Here is an 18,678-nt window from a genome sequence, read left to right on the forward strand (position 1 = left end):
CTCGGATAAGCTACAATACTAAGCAGCTACAGAAATGCTAAACCTCTGAAAAGAGGCATAAATAATTTTATTGTTATTTCTTTCATGTTTACACACAGCCACTAGCCCCCAGACTAGTAATTTCAGTTTGTTCCCAGTAAAGACCCCATCTTCTGCAGAGAGCCGAGCGAGGGTCTGCTCTGAGCGTTGAACAGGAATACATCTGGGCTCTTTGTTTTGTGAGCCAGCTCTCCGCTATGTTCAAAGTACACAAGACTCCTTGTGTCTGTTGGAGATGGCCTCTCCTGGCCTGCACGGTGCCTGAGAGACGTGGCTGTTTTACACACTCAGCCCAGCCCACCATAGCTCCAGCTTTCACTCAAGCCTTGTGAAGTTTTCTTCTGGGGGAACATTTCAAAGGCACCCCCCTTCCCCACTCTTGTTCTGTTTCTCCGCATTTTATTTCAAATTTACCATTTCAGTGCTCATTTTTGTCCGTTACCGACTGATCCCCTTTCTTTACCCTCTGTTTGGGGGGTGGGGGTGTTCAAAGCCCCTTTGGCCCAGTTCCAGGGCAGTTGTTAAGTAAATCACTCAGTCAGCAGGGCTTGTAGGAAGAGTGGCGTTCCAGAGAATCCTGAGCCAATCATTCCTGCGTTTCCTGCTCTGATTCTGCAGCCCTGCTGCGACCCCCCCCCACCCCACACACACACACACACATGCACACACACACCTTACCCAGAGTCACAGAAGGTGTAACACTAGAAAGAGCTGAAAATGTTTTTAAGAATCAGCCATGTGTTGGTCTGCTGCAGCTTTAGGTCCTGTCCTTGTCTTCGTTATTAAAAATGTACTAAAACTGTACAAATCTGCGTCCCACAAGACTTTTCTTCAATGCTAATTTTTACCCAAACTCATTACCAAAGAATAATAACTAGTCAAGCTAATTCTTGCTCACGCGTGCCTGGTGTAGTTGCAGCTTAAAAAGAAGAAACTATTTTTAAAATAGAAGCAGAACTTTGATTTCGGCTGCCTGGTTCTGTCGGTTGTTGCCTCCCTTTCCCCGTCAGAGCCATGTGGGATAGTTTAAAGGCATCTGGGGCTGTCCCCTGATTGTTCATAGTAAAATAGTGATGGGCTGGTGGGAGGGACGGATGTAAACCACGTTAACTCTGAACTTTTCCTCAGGTGGTGATGGCCCCACATGAACCACCAGTGGTGTTTGTTGATAACTACATCAAACTTCTGGCTGATGGGAATCCAGAAACTTTCCAGAAGGTTCTGGACATGAAGGTCAGCTGGTTTTACTTTTCTTTGCTGAAATGAATGAAAAATGCTGCTTAATCTAAAACGAGAAGTCGTAAAATGTTCCACTTTGGTTTAAGCATCAAACCCGTCCCTCACTGGGGTTTTAACATTTGGCAACACTCCAATTCTCTTTTGAAGTCGCATTAAAATCAAATCTACGTTTTTGCAATATGTTTTATTTTACCTATGGCTGAGTCATGAGGGCAGTACAGTAATTGTGAACAAAAGCAACATTTGCGTTACAGTTATGACTATTGCAAATGTTATTGCAATTGATCTTGATTTTATCTTAACTTGTTTGCAGCTTCAAACACTGTTTGTTCTCCAATCCCTCCCAAAGTTTTCTCGGGTGTTTCACTCATTCTTGACTCACAGACGGCACTAGAGAAGGGTCCAGGACACCCAGAATTCCAGCGGTGTGATGCTGAGACCCTTCGGTGCAGACGAGGAAATTGGGAATCCTTGCCAACATTTTAGAAACTTCCTCATTAATGCATTTTTTTAATTTGACACCAATAGTTGCAGCCCAGTGGGATACATTGGTGGTTAAGTTGATACTGTTGGGTAAAGCCAGACAGTGTTTTCTTCTGATGACTGTAATTCTGTGGATCGGAAATGGGCATCCATGTTAATGGTTTCTGGGATGTCAGATCACACAGATTAATCTACTTTTTGTAGTTAACCAATATCTTAATCCAGCTTTCTGACTCTTCATCAGATGAATTAGCAAATATAACCCCAGGTGACTTAAGGCTCCACTCTTTCAGATGTATACCCAGCTCTGATGAACTTGCACTCATGTGTGTGTTTGGGTTGTGTGCAGGGTCTGAAGCGCAGCGAGCAAAGCAGCATGCTGGAGCTCTTCAGGCAGAGATTACCCACTCCACCCTCAGGGGCCGACGGCGGCACCTCTCTGTCCTTTAGCGCCCCCACTCCTGAACAGGAATCTTCTCGTATCCGCAAACTAGAGAAACTCATCAAGAAAAGACTGTGAACAGACTTGGATCTTCATCCTAACTGCCGTCAGATTGCTTTTCGTTATTTATAACAAAAGACTCCATTATTCTCCATTCAGTTAGTTTGGGATCTCAGAGAGAGCGAAAAGTTACATTCTTCCTAAACGTAATATGAAACTGAGCTGAAGCTGGGTTATGATGAAACTTCCTAAACGGTTAATGAGATTTGTACACATGTAGCTGTAATTTCCCTTTGTGGTTTTCGTGACGCTAACACCTGAGCTATCAGAGGATCTGATGTGTTGTTGATTTAAATTCTGCTCAGAAAGTCTCTGGCTGCTCTTTAACGTATTTAATCCTTGATGATTGTAACATTGATGTAAATTAAAAACCGTTTCTGATTATGATCTGCTTTGAGTATGGTGTACCTTTGGTTTTTATTTACCATTAAAAGTGTTTCTGTAAATAAAATTCCTAAATAACTCACTGACTGTAGATGGCGGGATCTCGTCCCACAGGACTGATGAGCTAACTGCTAGTCCAAACAGCCGCAATAAAAAAAAAGATTGCTGCTATCTTGAAATGGTTCCATTTTCCAATTATTCACCACACACATATTACTTCATAGCCTTCACTTTTGTCATTCTTGGCCGACAAAGAAATGTGTTTAATTATGATCTTATCAGTGATCAATTCCATTAGTGTAAATCAGGAGCAGAGAAAGACATTTGCTACATTTTACCTCTTTGCTCAGTCCAAAGTGTGTGTGTGCCAAAATTTCTAGTCGAAGGAAGGTCTGGAAAAGTTCCCACTCCTGGCCTTGGTTCTTGTTTCCAATTATCTCCCAACCAATCAGAGGCCAGAGATGCTTGGGAGGCGTGTCCCTTCCTGTGTTTGCGGCTATGAAAGTCTCCTTTGAGGGGCCAGGATGAGTTTTGAAGAGGAGCCGCTGGTGGCTGGAGGAGCTAATCCTGTTGATCCCTGTGTCGGAAACGTGGATTAGACCTGGGATCCTACGCGCATTCGCCCAAATCTGCTCCCCATCAGACTGAGGGAGTCTTCTGCCCGCAGAAGCGTCTGCAGACCGGGCAGAATTTCTGCAGCACGCGGAGGAACCGTGCAACAAAACCGAGAACAATACGAGGAAGTGCAATTTCCCTTTCCAAACCTGCACATCACTCTCTGGACTTTTGCGACACTTTTTTAAACAAGAAATGGTCGGCAGGTTGAACTTGCCAAATGTTTCCGAAGGAGATCCTCTAGGCATGAGCTGCAGCAGGGCTGAGAGGGGACTTGACAGCCCGGACTCTGGGTTACCCCCGAGTCCGAGCCCCAGCGCCTGGCTGATGCCTGCGGGCGCAGGGAAAGCCGGTGGGGTGAGCCCGGTGTCGGAGGACGAAGAAAGGGGCTCCCTGGTGAGGATCCACGTTCTTCCTTGCCTCCAGTTTCGTTTAAAAAAATCAAATGTGTTAGAAAGTTTCAACGTTGACCGAAGAAAGTGAATTAGATCAGTCAGATTTGTGTTTTAATTAGTGCTTTCCTTCCGAGCAGTAAAACTCTGTTGTAGCTGGTTGTGATCTTGGTCTCGTTAAAACATTTTGTGGAGTTTTGTGCTCAAAACAAATGAGAAAAGTTAAAACCCTTTCTACAACAGCTGAATAATTTACTATAAAGTGTCATTTTTAACAAATAAGGAAAAAGTCATCAAAGAGCTAAAAACAGGACCTGAAAGATGCTGCATATTTGTTACCCACACTGTGTGTCAGTTTTGGGGATTTCTTTGGATTTAACTAAACAAATGGAAACTGCTGGTAACAAAAAAATAAATAAATAAAATCACGTAAATCACATTTAAAATGAGGGTTTACTTAAGGGTGGCTTTAAGTCTTTTTAATGTAATAATTAAAGATCTGAAATGGATGGATTAAAGTGGTCCTGTACTGGTCTGAGGTTAAAAACATAAAAATCCTGAAAATCCTCACAAGAATTAATGGCAATTTGGAGGGCAAATTTCTATCCAATGAAGGACGAATCCCAGCTTCAACGTAAAGAGACAATGTGTAGTTTTTACCGTTAATCACTGGAGATATCCATCAAAATGCTGAAGATGAATAAAATGATGTCTACTTGTTGATTTGACGGCGTCGGGTCTAAAGTACATGAAGCCTATTGGCATCTTTGGGAGGTGCCATTAGACGACCTGTTTATCTGGCCGGCTCAGGGTCCTATGCCTGTCGATGACATCACGCTAGAGGATTGGCTGAACATGCACAGAAGTTATGTCACAACGTTCAAAAACACTTAGGCTGTAAGAAACACAAATGTAATAACAAAATTGCTAAAAGTTACCCAAAAGTGAAAGAACTGCATTGAAAAAGAGGTGCAATATATTTTGGCTGATATGTCACACCCATCTACTTCTGGACCACGGGTCCCTAGAAAAACGAAAAAATGCAAGTCAACGGGGCTAAAAATGCTGTTTTCTAATTCTTGTATTTCACATATGATGGCCGTGAATTTAAAGACTCATTTTGATACCAAGAATTAGCTTATTTTCCGTGGGGGTGGGGTGGGGGTATTGGGGGGTAGGATTTGTGTGAAAATACTTCCAGGACTATAAATGCGCATCACTAAAGTGACATCATCGAACCAGACATGGAGAAGAGCAGAGGAAAACTTGGACTTAAACTCCCTGCCGTAGGACCCCTCGCAGATCCGTAAACGGCGCCAGAAAACTACAATCAGCATTGCGTTCTCTTGAAATAATTAACTGAAAAGCACCATCAAAGTTTGAAGATTCACTCTGAGGTTGCATGCTTTCTGCTCCACAGGTAACATTTACCATAATGTTTTTTTTTTTTTTTAACTAGGGACCCTGAAGTGTAGTATGTACTGCCCCCTAGTGCCAGGAAACTACACACTGCCATTTTAAAGTGCTACTTTGCATTTCAGGTTTCGGTTTCACCAGCTGGCCCTTTACCTGAGCTGCAGCCTCTGTCTTTTGGGGAGGGTATCAGATTAGAACCGTTGCCACCAAAGGAGCTGAGGTGAGTTGACCACAACAAGGCGTAGAGTTAATATTTGGTTTGGACACATGATGTCCTGTTTTAATCCAACTAAAGTCATGGATGTTTTCCTTCGTCCACAGATACAAATCATTCGTGCACTATGACTCTGACCGTCACTTCATCCAGACTGTGGATCTGCAGCCTCGGGGCCAGGGCCTGGAGCTCTGCAGACAAACCATCGTGGCTTTGCCCCACAGCACCTGGCGCCACTACAAGACACAGCTGGAGTTGGAGCCACGCCTTCGTCCCCAATGCTTCAGAAGCACCACCATCATCTACCCTAAGAAAACCAGCGAAGCCTACATCACAGAGCTGAGCTACGACTCCCACCGGCAGTGCAGACGCTTCCTGTCGAGTGTGGAGCTGGAGGTGGCCTGCAGCAGGAGGCTACCTCAATGAGGGTGGGGGTTAGGGTAGGTGATTGGGGTTGTTTTTACTGTCACTGTACTGATGCTCCTCTTAAGTTGCACTGAAGCCAGTTCAGGCTTGTTTTTGTTTTTATTCACCTCTTCAGGTTTAAAATGCTCCTTTTTGCTCCTGATGCATCACCAGCAAATGCAACCTCTGTAATAGTCTCCCGTCGTCTCTTTAGGGTCCAGCTAAGTGGTGGTCGTGTAAATGAACCAGCTGTGTTTTCCCCCTCAGCCTCATTAGAATGCATTACTGAAGCCTCACTGTTCATTATGTCCTCCCTGTTGTATTTGTCCTTGTCTTCAACTGCAGGCTTGAGGAGAAACTTGAGGCCAAAGTAATCAGAGGAGGGAAGCTCATTTAGAAGAGAAAGGATGTTTGTGCTTTTAAATCTTAATATTAAGGTTTCGTTCTGCCACTGACCTGTTGTGTACATGTTTGTCTCTTCTTTCAGTTACACCTCCTATACTGTTGGTGGGAGGAGTCTGTGCTGTGATTGTTTATCATTCATGTCTCTGTGAAATCTGCTTTATTGATGTTTTATTTAGAAGCCTGTCACCTCTCTAAGGGTCTTTCTAATCAGTAGAAACATCTGGGTAAGACCTCTGGTTTGAATTTACTTTGAGAGATCCCATTACCCTCGAAGCTCATGAATTTGTTTTTTTTTAAATCTTAGTACTAAATAACTAAAAATCCAGGGTTTGAAAAACTAAAATTTGTCCACACTGTTGAAAGTGTGTGTGTGTGTGTGTGTGTGTGTGTGTGTGTGTGTGTGTGTGTGTGTGTGTGTGTGTGTGTGTGTGTGTGTGTGTGTGTGTGTGTGTGTGTGTGTGTGTGTGTGTGTGTGTGTGTGTGTGTGTGTGTGTGTCATTATTAGTCGGTGCTCTTTTGAAACCTTGCATCAAGCTTCTTGTTTTGTCAATTTTATGTATTTTTGTATGTGATGGAAGACATTTCCAATGTTTAAGCTTAGACTGTGCCGGTAACCGTGATAGTATCTGAGGTTGGTGTTTACTAAAGCATGACTCAATCACTGGTGCACAGGATTTCACTGCGATAACTTAAATGTTGGATTAAACTTGTATTTATTTTTACATTCACGTGCTGATTAACTGATCCCATCCCAGTCACTGGTGAGGAATATTTTCAAGATGCCTTGTACTTGTGCCTGTTTGAAATAAAGTGATCACGTTTTTGATGCCTGTGTACATTGTTTCATTATTGAAGTTGTTCTAATAGATTTTCAACAGAAGCAGGCCAGTTCTCACAAGGAAAGATAAGTGATCCACCTTTTGACTTCAAGGAAGTTTATGTAAAATTGACTCAGATTTTCTTTCTTGAGAATTATCTCTGATGCCAGTTTTCCAGCCCTGTTCCTGCACTGCCCTCTTGTGGCCATATTTTGTATTGTAACGTTAGAGACTCTCAAGCACCAGACGTTTTATTCTGAACAATAATTTATCAACGCAGATTTCATTAAGACACGGCAACTGTGTAAAAGCCCCCATGACCACAGGGCAGCAGTCCGGTATGGATCACACTACCACATTAAGTAAATAAAACGATTTGATGCTAAAGATTTTGAGCCTAAAATTTCAGTTGCCGAAGTAAAAGTATTTGCTCCGCCTGTGCGCATTTTCACACACACATATAGGGTGGATTTCCAGGTTAAAATACATAATTTTTACATTATCCACGCTTACATTTGTGATGTCTTATATGTGTTATTTAAACATTTGAATGGGCTTTTTTTAATGCAGTGTTTTATTTGCACGTTCATGCGCGATTATTTTCACATTTACGTGAAATTTGAATAAACTATGCTTTTTATTTTTACATTTTAATGTGTTTTTTAATAGATTGTTATATTTGAACTGAGTCGAAACTGTTTAAATCTATAAAATCTACTATTCCTTACGGTCCATGAAGTGATCGTGACGTAGATTAACCTGCGACAAATTGAACATCCTCAATATTTTCCCAATAAAATTGTATACATTTTAAGACTAAGTATTGCAGTGTTGGTATTTTGGTAAAATAAGGATATTTTAAACGCTGTGTGACGTGCGGGTCGTAACCTTCCTCGCGAGGCAGCTCCGAAATGTAGCATGTTTTTTCAGCCTCAGGTTCTTCCGGGATACTCGTATACTTCAGTTGCTCTCTAAGTATCTGTGGCTTTTAGCTTTTTAGTGCACATGGTTCTCGTGCTGAAACAAATCACGTCCGCCATTAAAGTTTGGCCCTTGAATATCTGAACAGTTAGCTTGACGCTAACACATTTCGTGCGCAGAATGAACACAGCTAGCAGTGGCATCGTGGACATGTTTGAAAAGGGGAAAGTGCTGAAGATTTGTGCCCCTATGGTTCGGTATTCAAAGTAAGTGAAATGTAATTTTACCCGTGTCTCTTTTATTGTTCTATGTGGCTGACCTGTTTTTATTTCCATAGGTTGGCGTTCAGGACGTTAGTGCGTAAGTACAGCTGTGATGTCTGCTTCACCCCAATGATAGTAGCATCCGACTTCATGAGATCTGTCAAAGCCAGAGATAGCGAGTTTACTACCAATGAACGTGAGTAGCCTCTGAAGCATAGATGATCGTGCTGGATGCCATTGTACTCTAAATGTATTTTTCCTTAGGTGATCGCCCCCTGATAGTGCAGTTTGCTGCCCATGATGCCCAGACCCTGGTTGATGCAGCATGTGTGGTGGCACCTTTCTCAGATGGAGTTGACCTCAACTGTGGCTGTCCTCAGAGGTGCTGCTAATCACAATAGGTCTTTTTACTTTAGTGTCCTAGTATGTGTTTTTAAATGTTCTATTACTGTTGTTAAATATACAAGTGTTTATGTTTCTATTAGGAGGAGTGAAGGAGGGTCTTGATCACGAGTGAGGGAAAAGATGGAGCGTTAGAGCGATAGGCGGATTGATGCTGCACCTGCAGTGACGCGGGCATTGTACCGGTCTGTCGTGGTGAAGAGAGAGCTGAGCCGGAAGGCAAAGCTCTTGATTTGCCGGTCGATCTACATACCAACCCTCACCTATGGTCACGAGCTTTGGGTAGTGACCAAAAGAATGAGATTGCGGATAAAAGCGGCCAAAATGAGTTTTCTCCACAGGGTGTCTGGGTTATCCCTTAGAGATAGCGTGAGAAGCTTGGTCATCTGTGAGGGGCTCAGTGTAGACCCGCTGCTCCTCCACATTAAGAGGAGCCAGTTGAGGTGGCTGGGGCATCTAGTCAGGATGCCTCCTGGTTGCCTCCCTGGTGAGGTTTTCCAGGAACGTCCACCTGCGAGGAGACCTAAAGGAAGACCCAGGACATGCTGAAGGGACTATGTCTCTTGGCTGGCAAGGGAACGCCTTGGGATTCCCCCGGAGGAGCTGGGGAGAGGGAAGTCTGGGCCTCCCTGTTTGGGCTGCTGCCCCTGTGACCCAACCCCTGATAGGCGGACAAAAATGGATGGATGGATCTTTCTATTTCGATCACTGCTGCTCATTAGGAGGTGTGCCTTTAGAATTTTCCTACAAGTCTCACAAGGTTTTTAATTGGCTTATCTGATGTGTTTTTAGGTGGGCTATGTCAGCTGGGTATGGAGCATGCCTGATGAATAAGCCTGAACTTGTTAAAGACATGGTGAGACAAATCAGAAACCAAGTGGATAAACCAAACTACACAACCTCCATCAAGATAAGGTAAGCACTCACACCAGATTTACACTGATTTATTATAACAAATAGAAAACAAGAATGTTTTTTCTGTGCTGCACTAGTGTCCTAAATAAATTCCTTCATTCAAAGGATTCACAAAGACTTGAGGAAAACAGTGGATCTGTGTCAGAAGGCTGAATCTGCTGGGGTGTCCTGGATAACGGTCCACGGTCGTACAACAGACGAACGCCACCAGCCGGTTCATTATGACGCTATAAAGACAATCAAAGACAGCATGTCTGTTCCTGTCATTGCCAATGGGGACATTAAGTACCTTTGTGACGTGGAGTCTACTCATCAGCTTACTGGTGTTGACGGTATGTTTGCTTTTAACCAAAACATGCTCTTAGACATGAATGACTTTCAGCCTTTCTCCTTTAAGTGCTCATTTGTTTGTTTGTAACAGGTGTGATGGTTGCACGAGGACTGCTTGCCAACCCAGCCATGTTTGCAGGATATGAGGACACTCCTTTAGAATGTATATGGGACTGGGTGGACATTTCTACAGAACTGGGCACTCCATTCACATGTTTTCACCGCCATCTCATCTACATGCTGGAGAGGGTTAGCTCCCAGCCTGAGAGAAAAGTGTTTAACTCTCTGTCCAGCACCTCAGCTGTAATCGATTACCTCCAGAACACTTACGGGACTCTTCAAGATCTTGGAACTTGAATGTGTGGAGAGAATTTATTTTTCTATTTCTTAATTTTATAATAAAGTGGCAAATTTGTAATTTACTGTCTTTTTCGTAGTTATTTTTTTTTCATTCTGGAGTCAATAGTATTCATAACAAAATGTTTAAAGGAAATATGATTGCATAAAATGATACTTGCAGTACTCTAAAGAGACCTAAATATAAAGTTTTTGCCATTTTGAGGTTAATTGGGATGATGCAAATGCCTCAGTGTGCCTTGATGAGTAGAGCAAGTTATCTAAGGGAAAAATAAAGTGATATTGATTTAGATTTACATTTTCAGAGACTAAATGGATGCTTTCATCACTTTTAGCTGTGTAAAAAATGTTAATTATGAGCAATAGACAAAAAGAAATTGATACAATTCTGGAAATTAGCTGTTTTTGTGTAAAGTTTACATTTACTTTCTGTTACGTCTTTTAAATGAGGATGGTTATAGCATAAATGTTGATTCTTACCAAAAATGTATGTCGCTAATAATACATTTAGAGTTAAATACTGTCAGTTTTCATGTTGGACTGTCCTAACAGAAATACATTCCCTTTTGGAAGCTACTAGAATACAATACTCAGCTTCACTGAGATAAGGAGGTCAAAACGTTCATATTTTTAGAGTTTTTCCACAATGTGTTCTTAAAGCTTTTCCGTGTCTGCCGCTAGATATCCTCGGCTCTAGGTTTTTTAGGGCGCAATGGCGGCGCTGTAGACGACAGTGGCGTCCTGACCAATCACAAGCTTACGTTCTCTGTCTCGATGGACAGATGTTTAGAAAAGAGAGCTCAACTCCGTTCGTCCTTGCGAGGGCTCTCCAGCAGGCTCACAAGGACGGATAATGGCGTTGCGTGCGTCCGTCTCGACGCAGACGGAGAGGTATAAATTAGGCTTAAGCAGAGAGGCCCTCTCCCAAGCCACTTAGGCCAGCTCTTTTGGGGGATTCATAAGGCGTTCCCTGGCCAGCTGAGAAACAGTGTCCTGGGTCTTGCTTTTGGTCTCCTCCCGGTTGGACATGCCCGGAAAACCTCACCAGGGAGGCGTCTGAAGCATCCTGACCAGTTGCTCGAGCCACCTCAACTGGCTCCTCTCGATGTAGAGAAGCAGCTGATCTACTCTGAGCCCCTCCCGGATGACCGAGCTTCTCACCTTATGTCTGAAGCCTGATTTATACTTCTCTGTCTGCGTGAGCATGGGCTCTCAAAGGCAGATGGAGACATGCCCAAATTTTTAACAACCCGTCAAAAGTGATGAAAACTGGAAGCTTGTGATTGTCCAGAACGCCGCTTCCTTTAACTTCATTGATAGCATTGCACTGCCATTGCCTCTTCAAAGAATCAAGGGAGAAACAGACGCAGAACAGATTGAAGAAAGCCTCGTGGAAAAAGTCAGAAATCACTGGTATTTTTTCACCTGTGAATGAAGGATTACGAAGATACGCTTCAAGCGTTTTATTGATGGGAAGGAAAAGACGAGAAATGTGGGTTTAGAGGTGAAGAGGAGGAGGAGAATGAAGAACAAATGTGTTTGTGTAAAAAAGTACCTGAAATACATAAACACAATATAAAAACATGAGTGCAGTTGTTGGGTCACCCCCTGTCAAGATGAGCATACAAGTTGTTAAAGGACTACAAGTGTGGGGGGGATACGTGCTATTGACTTTGAGATTATGTATGGGATGATTGACTGACTCTGATCCTTCTTCAAGAATAAAAGGGAGATTTGGTTTGCTGCACCTTCTCTTGTTTTCAATAAAGTTGGAGGGTTTGGTTTTCTATTAGTCTGATTTTGAAATATCCAAACTGGTCATAAAACGCTCCACGTTTCATAAACAGGTTCTATTAAACTGGCAGATTTGCATGCTAGCATGGATAATATATTTGAATTGGATTTTTTTTAAACTAAATATAAATAATAGCTTATACAGAACGGTTACTCAAAATGTCCCCACGGTCCTCCTCCTGCCAACCAAAAACAATTTAAACAAACAGACTCTAAATTTACATAAAGCTAAATCAGATGATAGACCTATAGATGGAAAATGTAATACTTTGTTGAGACACTATTGGGTAAAACTTTCCTGGTGTAGCAAAAAGCTCACAAATTCTTACAGATTAGAATAAATCAGAAATACCAATTATTCAAACAAGTACTTAAAATGTCCAATTCCCTAAAACATAAAGAGGTCCATTTTAAAACCATAGCAGTGGCTCAGGGGGTAGAGCGGGTTGTCCAATAACCTGCAGGTTCGATCCCGGCTCCCATAGAATGCTGCTGTTGTGTCCTTGAGCAAGACACCCAGTGTATGGCAAGCCTCACCTCTGTCAGTGCGCCCCAGGGCAGCTGTGGCTATATTGTAGCTCATCACCACCAGCGTGTGAATGACTGAATGTGTTGTGAAGCGCCTTGGGGGGTTGTAAAATCCTAAGAAGACACTACACAAGTGCAGGCCATTTACTGTTTAACTATACATACTGTTAACCTTCTAATGAATTTGTTAAGAGATGATTCAAATTTAATTCAATTGGAAATTGTTACTTCTGTAAATTAAATCTGGAGACAACAGATTTATCTCCAATCTGGTCCGGGAACGCCTTGGGGTCCTGCTGGAGGAGCTGGTTGAGAAGGCCGGGGAGAGGACGGTCTGGAGCTCCCTAGTTGGGATGCTGCCCCCGCGACCCAGACCCGGATAAGCGGAGGAAGACGACAACGATGACAACAGAGCATGAATGTGACACTGTTTTATGGTTATGGAAGTCTCTCCTCGAGTTATTGTACTCCATTTTTAGTAATGTTCTCTTTTGGTCCACTCAGAATATTAAATTATGTGTATTTCCAAGAAATAACAATACTAATTTTTAGTTCATAATCTTAGACTAGGCTAAATATTATGCATAAATGTCAATATGCCAAATCTCCACCCTTGTGGATTGCTCTTTAAAATGATTTCTCCTTGTTGAAACAACTGGATAATCTTCTTGCAATTTGGCTTTATGCATTCTTAGGACAGCTTAGTTATTCTTTAACCCCTTTTATTTTATTTTGAAAAAAAAATCTTCTTAAAGATTTGTATGTTTTTTCTAAACTAGCTTTTATTTTTTTCCCCTTGTTATTTTCTTTTTCTTTCTTTCTTTCTTTCTTTCTTTCTTTCTTTCTTTCTTTCTTTCTTTCTTTCTTTCTTTCTTTCTTTCTTTCTTTCTTTCTTTCTTTCTTTCTTTCTTTCTTTCTTTCTTTCTTTACTTGTTTTTGCATAATTGATCAAATCAAATCAAATCATTTATAGAGCGCTTTCATATGGCCAAAATGGACAAACAAAGTGCTGTACACCAATAAAATGCAACACAATAGGACAGAGATATGACCATTAAAATACATTAATAAATCTATTAAAATACACTAAGAAATCCCTGTAAAATACCGTAATAAATCCTATGAAAATACAATAAGAAATCCATTTTAAAATACAGTACAAAAAGTATTGATGACACAGTAATGTTTTGCTTTTTGTTTTTTTAATTTGATAGCTTGTTGTTCCATTTTATTCAAGTTAAAAATTAAAAGTACTACGAAATGGGTGGATCTCTTTGTAGTGAAAATATTACAACAAGCATGTTAGCTTTAACAGGTATTTTGGCTCAATAAGGATATTTTGGTAATTTTGTTTTTGAAACAAATGTTATAGCGGGGAAAGTTATGCTTTCAAAATAAAAGCAAATTTAAAATTTCGGTACTGTCTTAACTAACGAGAACAAAGAAAGTAAAAATAAAACATTGAAAAATACTTTTTTAAAATAGTAGTACTAATCTGATGCAGATTTAAACAAACCGTTATGTTTTTATAATGAAAAGGATTTTAAAAGTAACCGGAAGTAGTTTCGAACGAGCTTGTTTTGAGCGAACGACGCTGGAACAGGAAGACAAACTTTGCCCTGAGAAGTTACTCCCTTTTTGGTAGCGTTTCTGTGCTTTATTGGTACGGTGAGGTTTTTTTTATCTCATAATTTGAACACAAACGTCTCGCTTTAAAACACTTTGAATCTAAGCTGTATTGATAAGTGAGTGTTAGCGTTAGCTAATGTGTTTCAAAAATAAAAGAAAACGTGCTCTTACGTGCGTTGTGCCAAACGTTTCTTTATTTTTCCCTCTTATGATAATGTGAAAACCAGAGAAATTATTATATCAAGTTAGTGTTTACGGAAGCCCCTGTTAAATGATATGACCAAAGATGGAGGGGAGCAGAAGTTCTAGTTTTAGGTACAATATTAAGAGCTGCACATCCTTAGGTAGCCTAAAGTTATTTGTTGTGAGAGCTGAATGTTTTTCAGTGTGTTTTCCTTTAGAAACGCGATAGTTTTATAATTTCTTACTGTTTTTAACGTTGATCTTTGTCTTTAAGAGGGGAAAGGAAGATGACTTTGCAGTGGGCAGCTGTAGCTCTTTTCCTCTATGTGGAGATTGGTGTCATCGTCATCCTCTGCTTGCCCTTTATCTCAGCCAGAAGGTATCAATCTCTCATATGAAGAAAATTCAGTTCTACATGATGATCAAGTGGTGACATGGTGCTTATGTGTGCTTTTTGCAGATGGCAGATTATTTTCCAGCTGCGTATCTGGAGCTGGATGGCGAGGTTCTGGAACAAAGTCTTTCTCACCATGATCGTCGTACTTGTTGTTCTCTTCCTTGGTAAGAAGAAAAAGAGTATTTTTTATTATTCTTCCACTCTTCTCACGAAGCAGCACCTGTAAGTCAAGATCCAGTAAAGTAGAAATTGTAGTGGTGGTTCTCAAATTGCATCAAAGCAGCAAAAATAATAATTAATTCCAATAATAATAATAATAATAATCTAATTAAAACATCCCCAAACACGTCACACGTGTAACTGTGATTTCAGATGCTGTGCGTGAGGTGAGGAAGTACTCCAATAAAGAAGTCACCCCGGATGCGAAGCTGCAGCCAAATATATTTGACCACCTACACATGAAGCTTTTCAGGGCTCAAAGGAACCTCTACATCTCTGGTTTTTCTGTCTTCCTCTGGCTGTGAGTTTTCTTCTTATTGTAGCACACTGCAACCCTTTGATTTCTCACTTTTAACCATCCTCTAACATTGCTGTCTCCTGCAGGGTTATGAAGCGAATGGTCACTTTAATTAACCAGCTGGCATCTGCCTGTGGGACTACAGCTGCTCTCCAAATGCAGGCTGAGAATGCAAACAAAACAGCTGAGAATTACATGAAGGACAATGAGCAGCTGAAGCAGGTAGACTTTGTTTCTCATCTTAAGTTGAGAGATAATGGAGTTAGCTAGCGTCGTCTGCTAGCACTGGAAGTACGTGATTAGGGATGCACCGATCAGGTTTTTTGCTGCCGATCACCGATACCGATATCAAAGAATGCTGATCACCGATACCGATCACGTGGATTGGCCAGAAATTTTCTACAACATTATAATGAGTGCTACAAACTACATAATCTAGGAATAAAGGAAATGTAACCTAATCTAAAATGGTCTGTATTAAGGTTGTCACGGTGTGAAAATTTAACCTCACGGTTATTGTGACCAAAATTACCACGGTTTTCGGTATTATCGCGGTATATTTTTAACGTGCTACATTTTCACACAATTAAATAAATCCTGTATGTCAGGAAATATTGTCCTCAGTTTGTGTCTAAATTTTGCCTAAAATGTGTTATTTTGTAATTATGTTGTTTATTTGTTTACATTTTTCCCCTTTAGTCTTTAAAATATCAATATTTGCCCATAACTTCTTATTTTATGTCTGTTTGATGTCATCATTTTAAAAATCTTAGATCAGATGATACTCAGTACTCAAGTAGCCTTCTAATCAGATACTTTTTTTTACCCTTACTTGAGCAATCCGTATATCAGGAAAATATTGTCCTCGGTTTGTGTTCTTCCAGTGAGTTTTGCAGATGTGGGAAAATGTCATCAGGCAGTAATCATTGTTAAATTCATAATTATTCTCAGAGAGAGACCAACTCTTATCTGCCCCTGGGAGCCCCGTAATGCATAGCGTCATTTTAACATGGGGGTGTCCGTGACACGGTTTATATGCAGGTAGCGGCGCTGCGGCTGCTTTATATAGCGACTCGTTGCATTCTCCCTCAACCCAAATCCTCGGATCACGCATTTTAGCTAAAGCGCTAACGTTAGCTTGCCTTGCGTTGACTGTAAAGTTGTGGGTGATGGTCACGCAGATGTGTCATGACATTCGAAGCGTTGCTGCCTTTCACAGACACTTTTTCTGCACGTGCTGCAAACAGGATAGCCGTCCGTCTTCTATAAACTCCCTCGGCATTCTTCAAATATCTAAAATATGCCCGTACTTCCGACTTTGTCTTCTTTGAGGGATAATAAATGCCCTCCTGAGCGCTGCCGTCTCCTCCTTTGACCATTATTTCAGCTTTAGCTTCAAGAAAGTTTTGTTGTAAACAAAGCGTGCGTCTGTGCCGCCGGCAACTTCAGCCGATGATACGGTGGCTGGTAAGGGTCACCGCGCCTACACCGCAGCCACGGTAAACCCACCAAGATAATATAGTTTTTTAAAAAACAAGATGGTTATTATTATTGTCAACTTTTTTTTTTTTACCGGGGTTTACCGCTACACTGGTTACCGTGACAACCCTACCTGATCGGTCTGCTTTGATCTATTTTGAAAATTCCGATCAAAACCGATAGGGGCGCTATCGGCCGATTACGATCAAATGCCGATCCATCGGTGCATCCCTATACGTGATGGGGATGCATCTCAGCTAATAAGTCATTTTAGCTCAGCTTCTGGAAATATGACCACATTATATCCAGTTTTTGTGTTTGCAAATGTTAGATGAGTTGGCCATCCTGCACTCTCACTCCTAACTTGCTGACTTTCAGACTCTGATGGCTGGGAAGGGTGATAAGGCAACAGCAGAGGGCATGGAGTTGTTAAGACAAGAAGCAGGGAGACTGAAAGAGGAGCTGAGGACCTCTAAAGAGGGTTTGTTTTCATGCACAGCTACACATCTCCTCCAGTGCATTTTTAAATTACTTTTACATGTTTGTGTTTGTAATCTGACCAGGAGAAAGTTGATCTGATGCCTGTTAATTTCCAGAGGATGCTTCATGATGATGTGTGATTATTAATGTAGGTCTAAAGAAATCTCAATTAGAGGCTGATGGGATGAAGAAGCAGATGGAGGGCCTTGCCAGGGAGTATGACAGGCTGCTCAAGGAGCACCAGGAGCTCCAGGTAGTCCTAACATGTGTAAAGTTACTTTTCTGCATAATGAAACACGGGCGTTTGCTTACACGAGTTGTCTTTTCAGAATCATCAAGATGGTGGACATAAAAAGGACGACTAGCGAAGAGGAGGAGAGTTTTCTACATCACAGAGGGAGAGAGAGCCATTGCAGCACCTTCATGTAAAACCTCGGGTCATACTTTATGTTCCAGAAGCAGATCTGGATCCTCTAAGCAGGCTTTAGGCTGCTGATTGGAATGTTTTAAATCGGGTGATTTTTCTTTCTGAGCGCTACACACGAGCATTTGTTCATAGTTATGTAAATTCAGATGGCTGGGTGTTAAGCTCAAGAAAAATTTTGCTTCAGTCAATGGTTATAAAAATACATTTAGGTCAAAGTTAGTGATAATTACAGCTGCAGCTTTGGTTCAGACCTGTTTGTAAATTCTGAGCCTGCATGTGTTGCTGTGCAGATGAATTTCGCTTGTGGATTCAAACTGAGACAAATCACCATCTGTTATTTGACTTTTCCACAGTTTTGCAAATTAAATCATTTTGCATAAATATAAAGGAAACATCTGTAAGGACGAGAATTTCAGCAATGCTATTTCAATGCTATTTATAGGGTTCCATAGTCTTATTTCATGCACTATGTTTCACACACACGTTTTACTTTAGTGTGTGTACACGACAGCAATGTATTATTTTGTATTTCCATTTGCTCATTTGAGTCGCATCACTGTTGAGAGAATGGTCATAATTAAATGTTCAAAGGTTTCCCACTTTTACATGTTGACGCTTTTATTCATTTTGTTTGTTTTCTACAAAAAGATCAGATTGAAGTGCCTTTTTATGCCGTTCATAGGATATTTCCTCCAATAAAGATTTGTTTGATTACGTCCTGCTTTATTTGGTGTTTTTATTCACACTTTTATTCCCCACAGCACTTAATAAAAAACACAGAAACACATTTTGATTGGATATTAAATGTTTAATTGTTTTACATTTATATTACTTCAAATTTTACAAAAATAATCCAAGATATTTATGTACAATCTTGTTTCTGTAATGCAAGTGAATGCCTTATTGAGACGATGGTTTCTTTCTTCCCTGCTGTCTGAGTTTGTGTCGCCGTGCCTGGACATCAATCTGAGTTCAACAAATGGTAAATACACTCATCACACATGTAAGGAGACAAATTATACCATAAAATCAGATTTTTATCCTGGAGGTGAATCAGGGACATCACTGAAACCTGTAAGGTTATGTGTAACCTCATGAGCATAATTCTAATTGAATCATAAATCTGAATGTCTTCTAGTTTTAC

At 41.0% G+C, this 18,678-nt stretch overlaps 4 protein-coding genes across 5 annotated transcripts in view; all 4 read left to right on the top strand.

The window, feature by feature from the left end:
• The window catches only part of vps53 (VPS53 subunit of GARP complex), a 42,890-nt gene extending 40,240 nt beyond the window's left edge, over positions 1–2,650 (top strand). The window contains exons 21-22 of the mRNA XM_015951652.3: positions 1,168–1,272; positions 2,111–2,650. Coding sequence (XP_015807138.1) covers positions 1,168–1,272; positions 2,111–2,281 — 276 coding nt within the window. The 3' untranslated portion in view covers positions 2,282–2,650. The remainder of the gene's footprint in view (positions 1–1,167; positions 1,273–2,110) is intronic.
• Positions 2,651–3,236: 586 nt separating this feature from the next.
• On the top strand, positions 3,237–5,914 carry rflnb (refilin B). The gene is made up of 3 exons (XM_015951653.3): positions 3,237–3,658; positions 5,196–5,290; positions 5,392–5,914. The coding sequence occupies exons 1-3, from the start codon at positions 3,458–3,460 to the stop codon at positions 5,708–5,710; spliced, it is 615 nt and encodes a 204-aa protein (XP_015807139.1). The 5' UTR covers positions 3,237–3,457; the 3' UTR covers positions 5,711–5,914.
• Positions 5,915–7,651: 1,737 nt separating this feature from the next.
• Positions 7,652–10,161, top strand: dus4l (dihydrouridine synthase 4-like (S. cerevisiae)). The gene is made up of 6 exons (XM_015951651.3): positions 7,652–8,099; positions 8,171–8,292; positions 8,361–8,478; positions 9,291–9,413; positions 9,519–9,745; positions 9,835–10,161. The coding sequence occupies exons 1-6, from the start codon at positions 8,014–8,016 to the stop codon at positions 10,098–10,100; spliced, it is 942 nt and encodes a 313-aa protein (XP_015807137.1). The 5' UTR covers positions 7,652–8,013; the 3' UTR covers positions 10,101–10,161.
• Positions 10,162–13,953: 3,792 nt separating this feature from the next.
• Positions 13,954–18,248, top strand: bcap29 (B cell receptor associated protein 29). 2 transcript variants are annotated; one of them, XM_070543517.1, is made up of 8 exons: positions 13,954–14,085; positions 14,509–14,613; positions 14,695–14,795; positions 15,004–15,151; positions 15,235–15,370; positions 17,006–17,108; positions 17,260–17,360; positions 17,437–18,248. In XM_070543517.1, the coding sequence occupies exons 2-8, from the start codon at positions 14,522–14,524 to the stop codon at positions 17,470–17,472; spliced, it is 717 nt and encodes a 238-aa protein (XP_070399618.1). In that variant the 5' UTR covers positions 13,954–14,085; positions 14,509–14,521; the 3' UTR covers positions 17,473–18,248. The 2 variants fall into 2 exon arrangements, with proteins under 2 accessions (XP_070399618.1, XP_070399619.1); XM_070543518.1 differs by having other exon boundaries at positions 13,980–14,090.
• The last annotated feature ends 430 nt before the right edge of the window (positions 18,249–18,678 follow it).

Source organism: Nothobranchius furzeri, chromosome 13 (genome assembly GCF_043380555.1).
Source record: "Nothobranchius furzeri strain GRZ-AD chromosome 13, NfurGRZ-RIMD1, whole genome shotgun sequence".
Taxonomy (NCBI): Eukaryota; Metazoa; Chordata; class Actinopteri; order Cyprinodontiformes; family Nothobranchiidae; genus Nothobranchius; species Nothobranchius furzeri.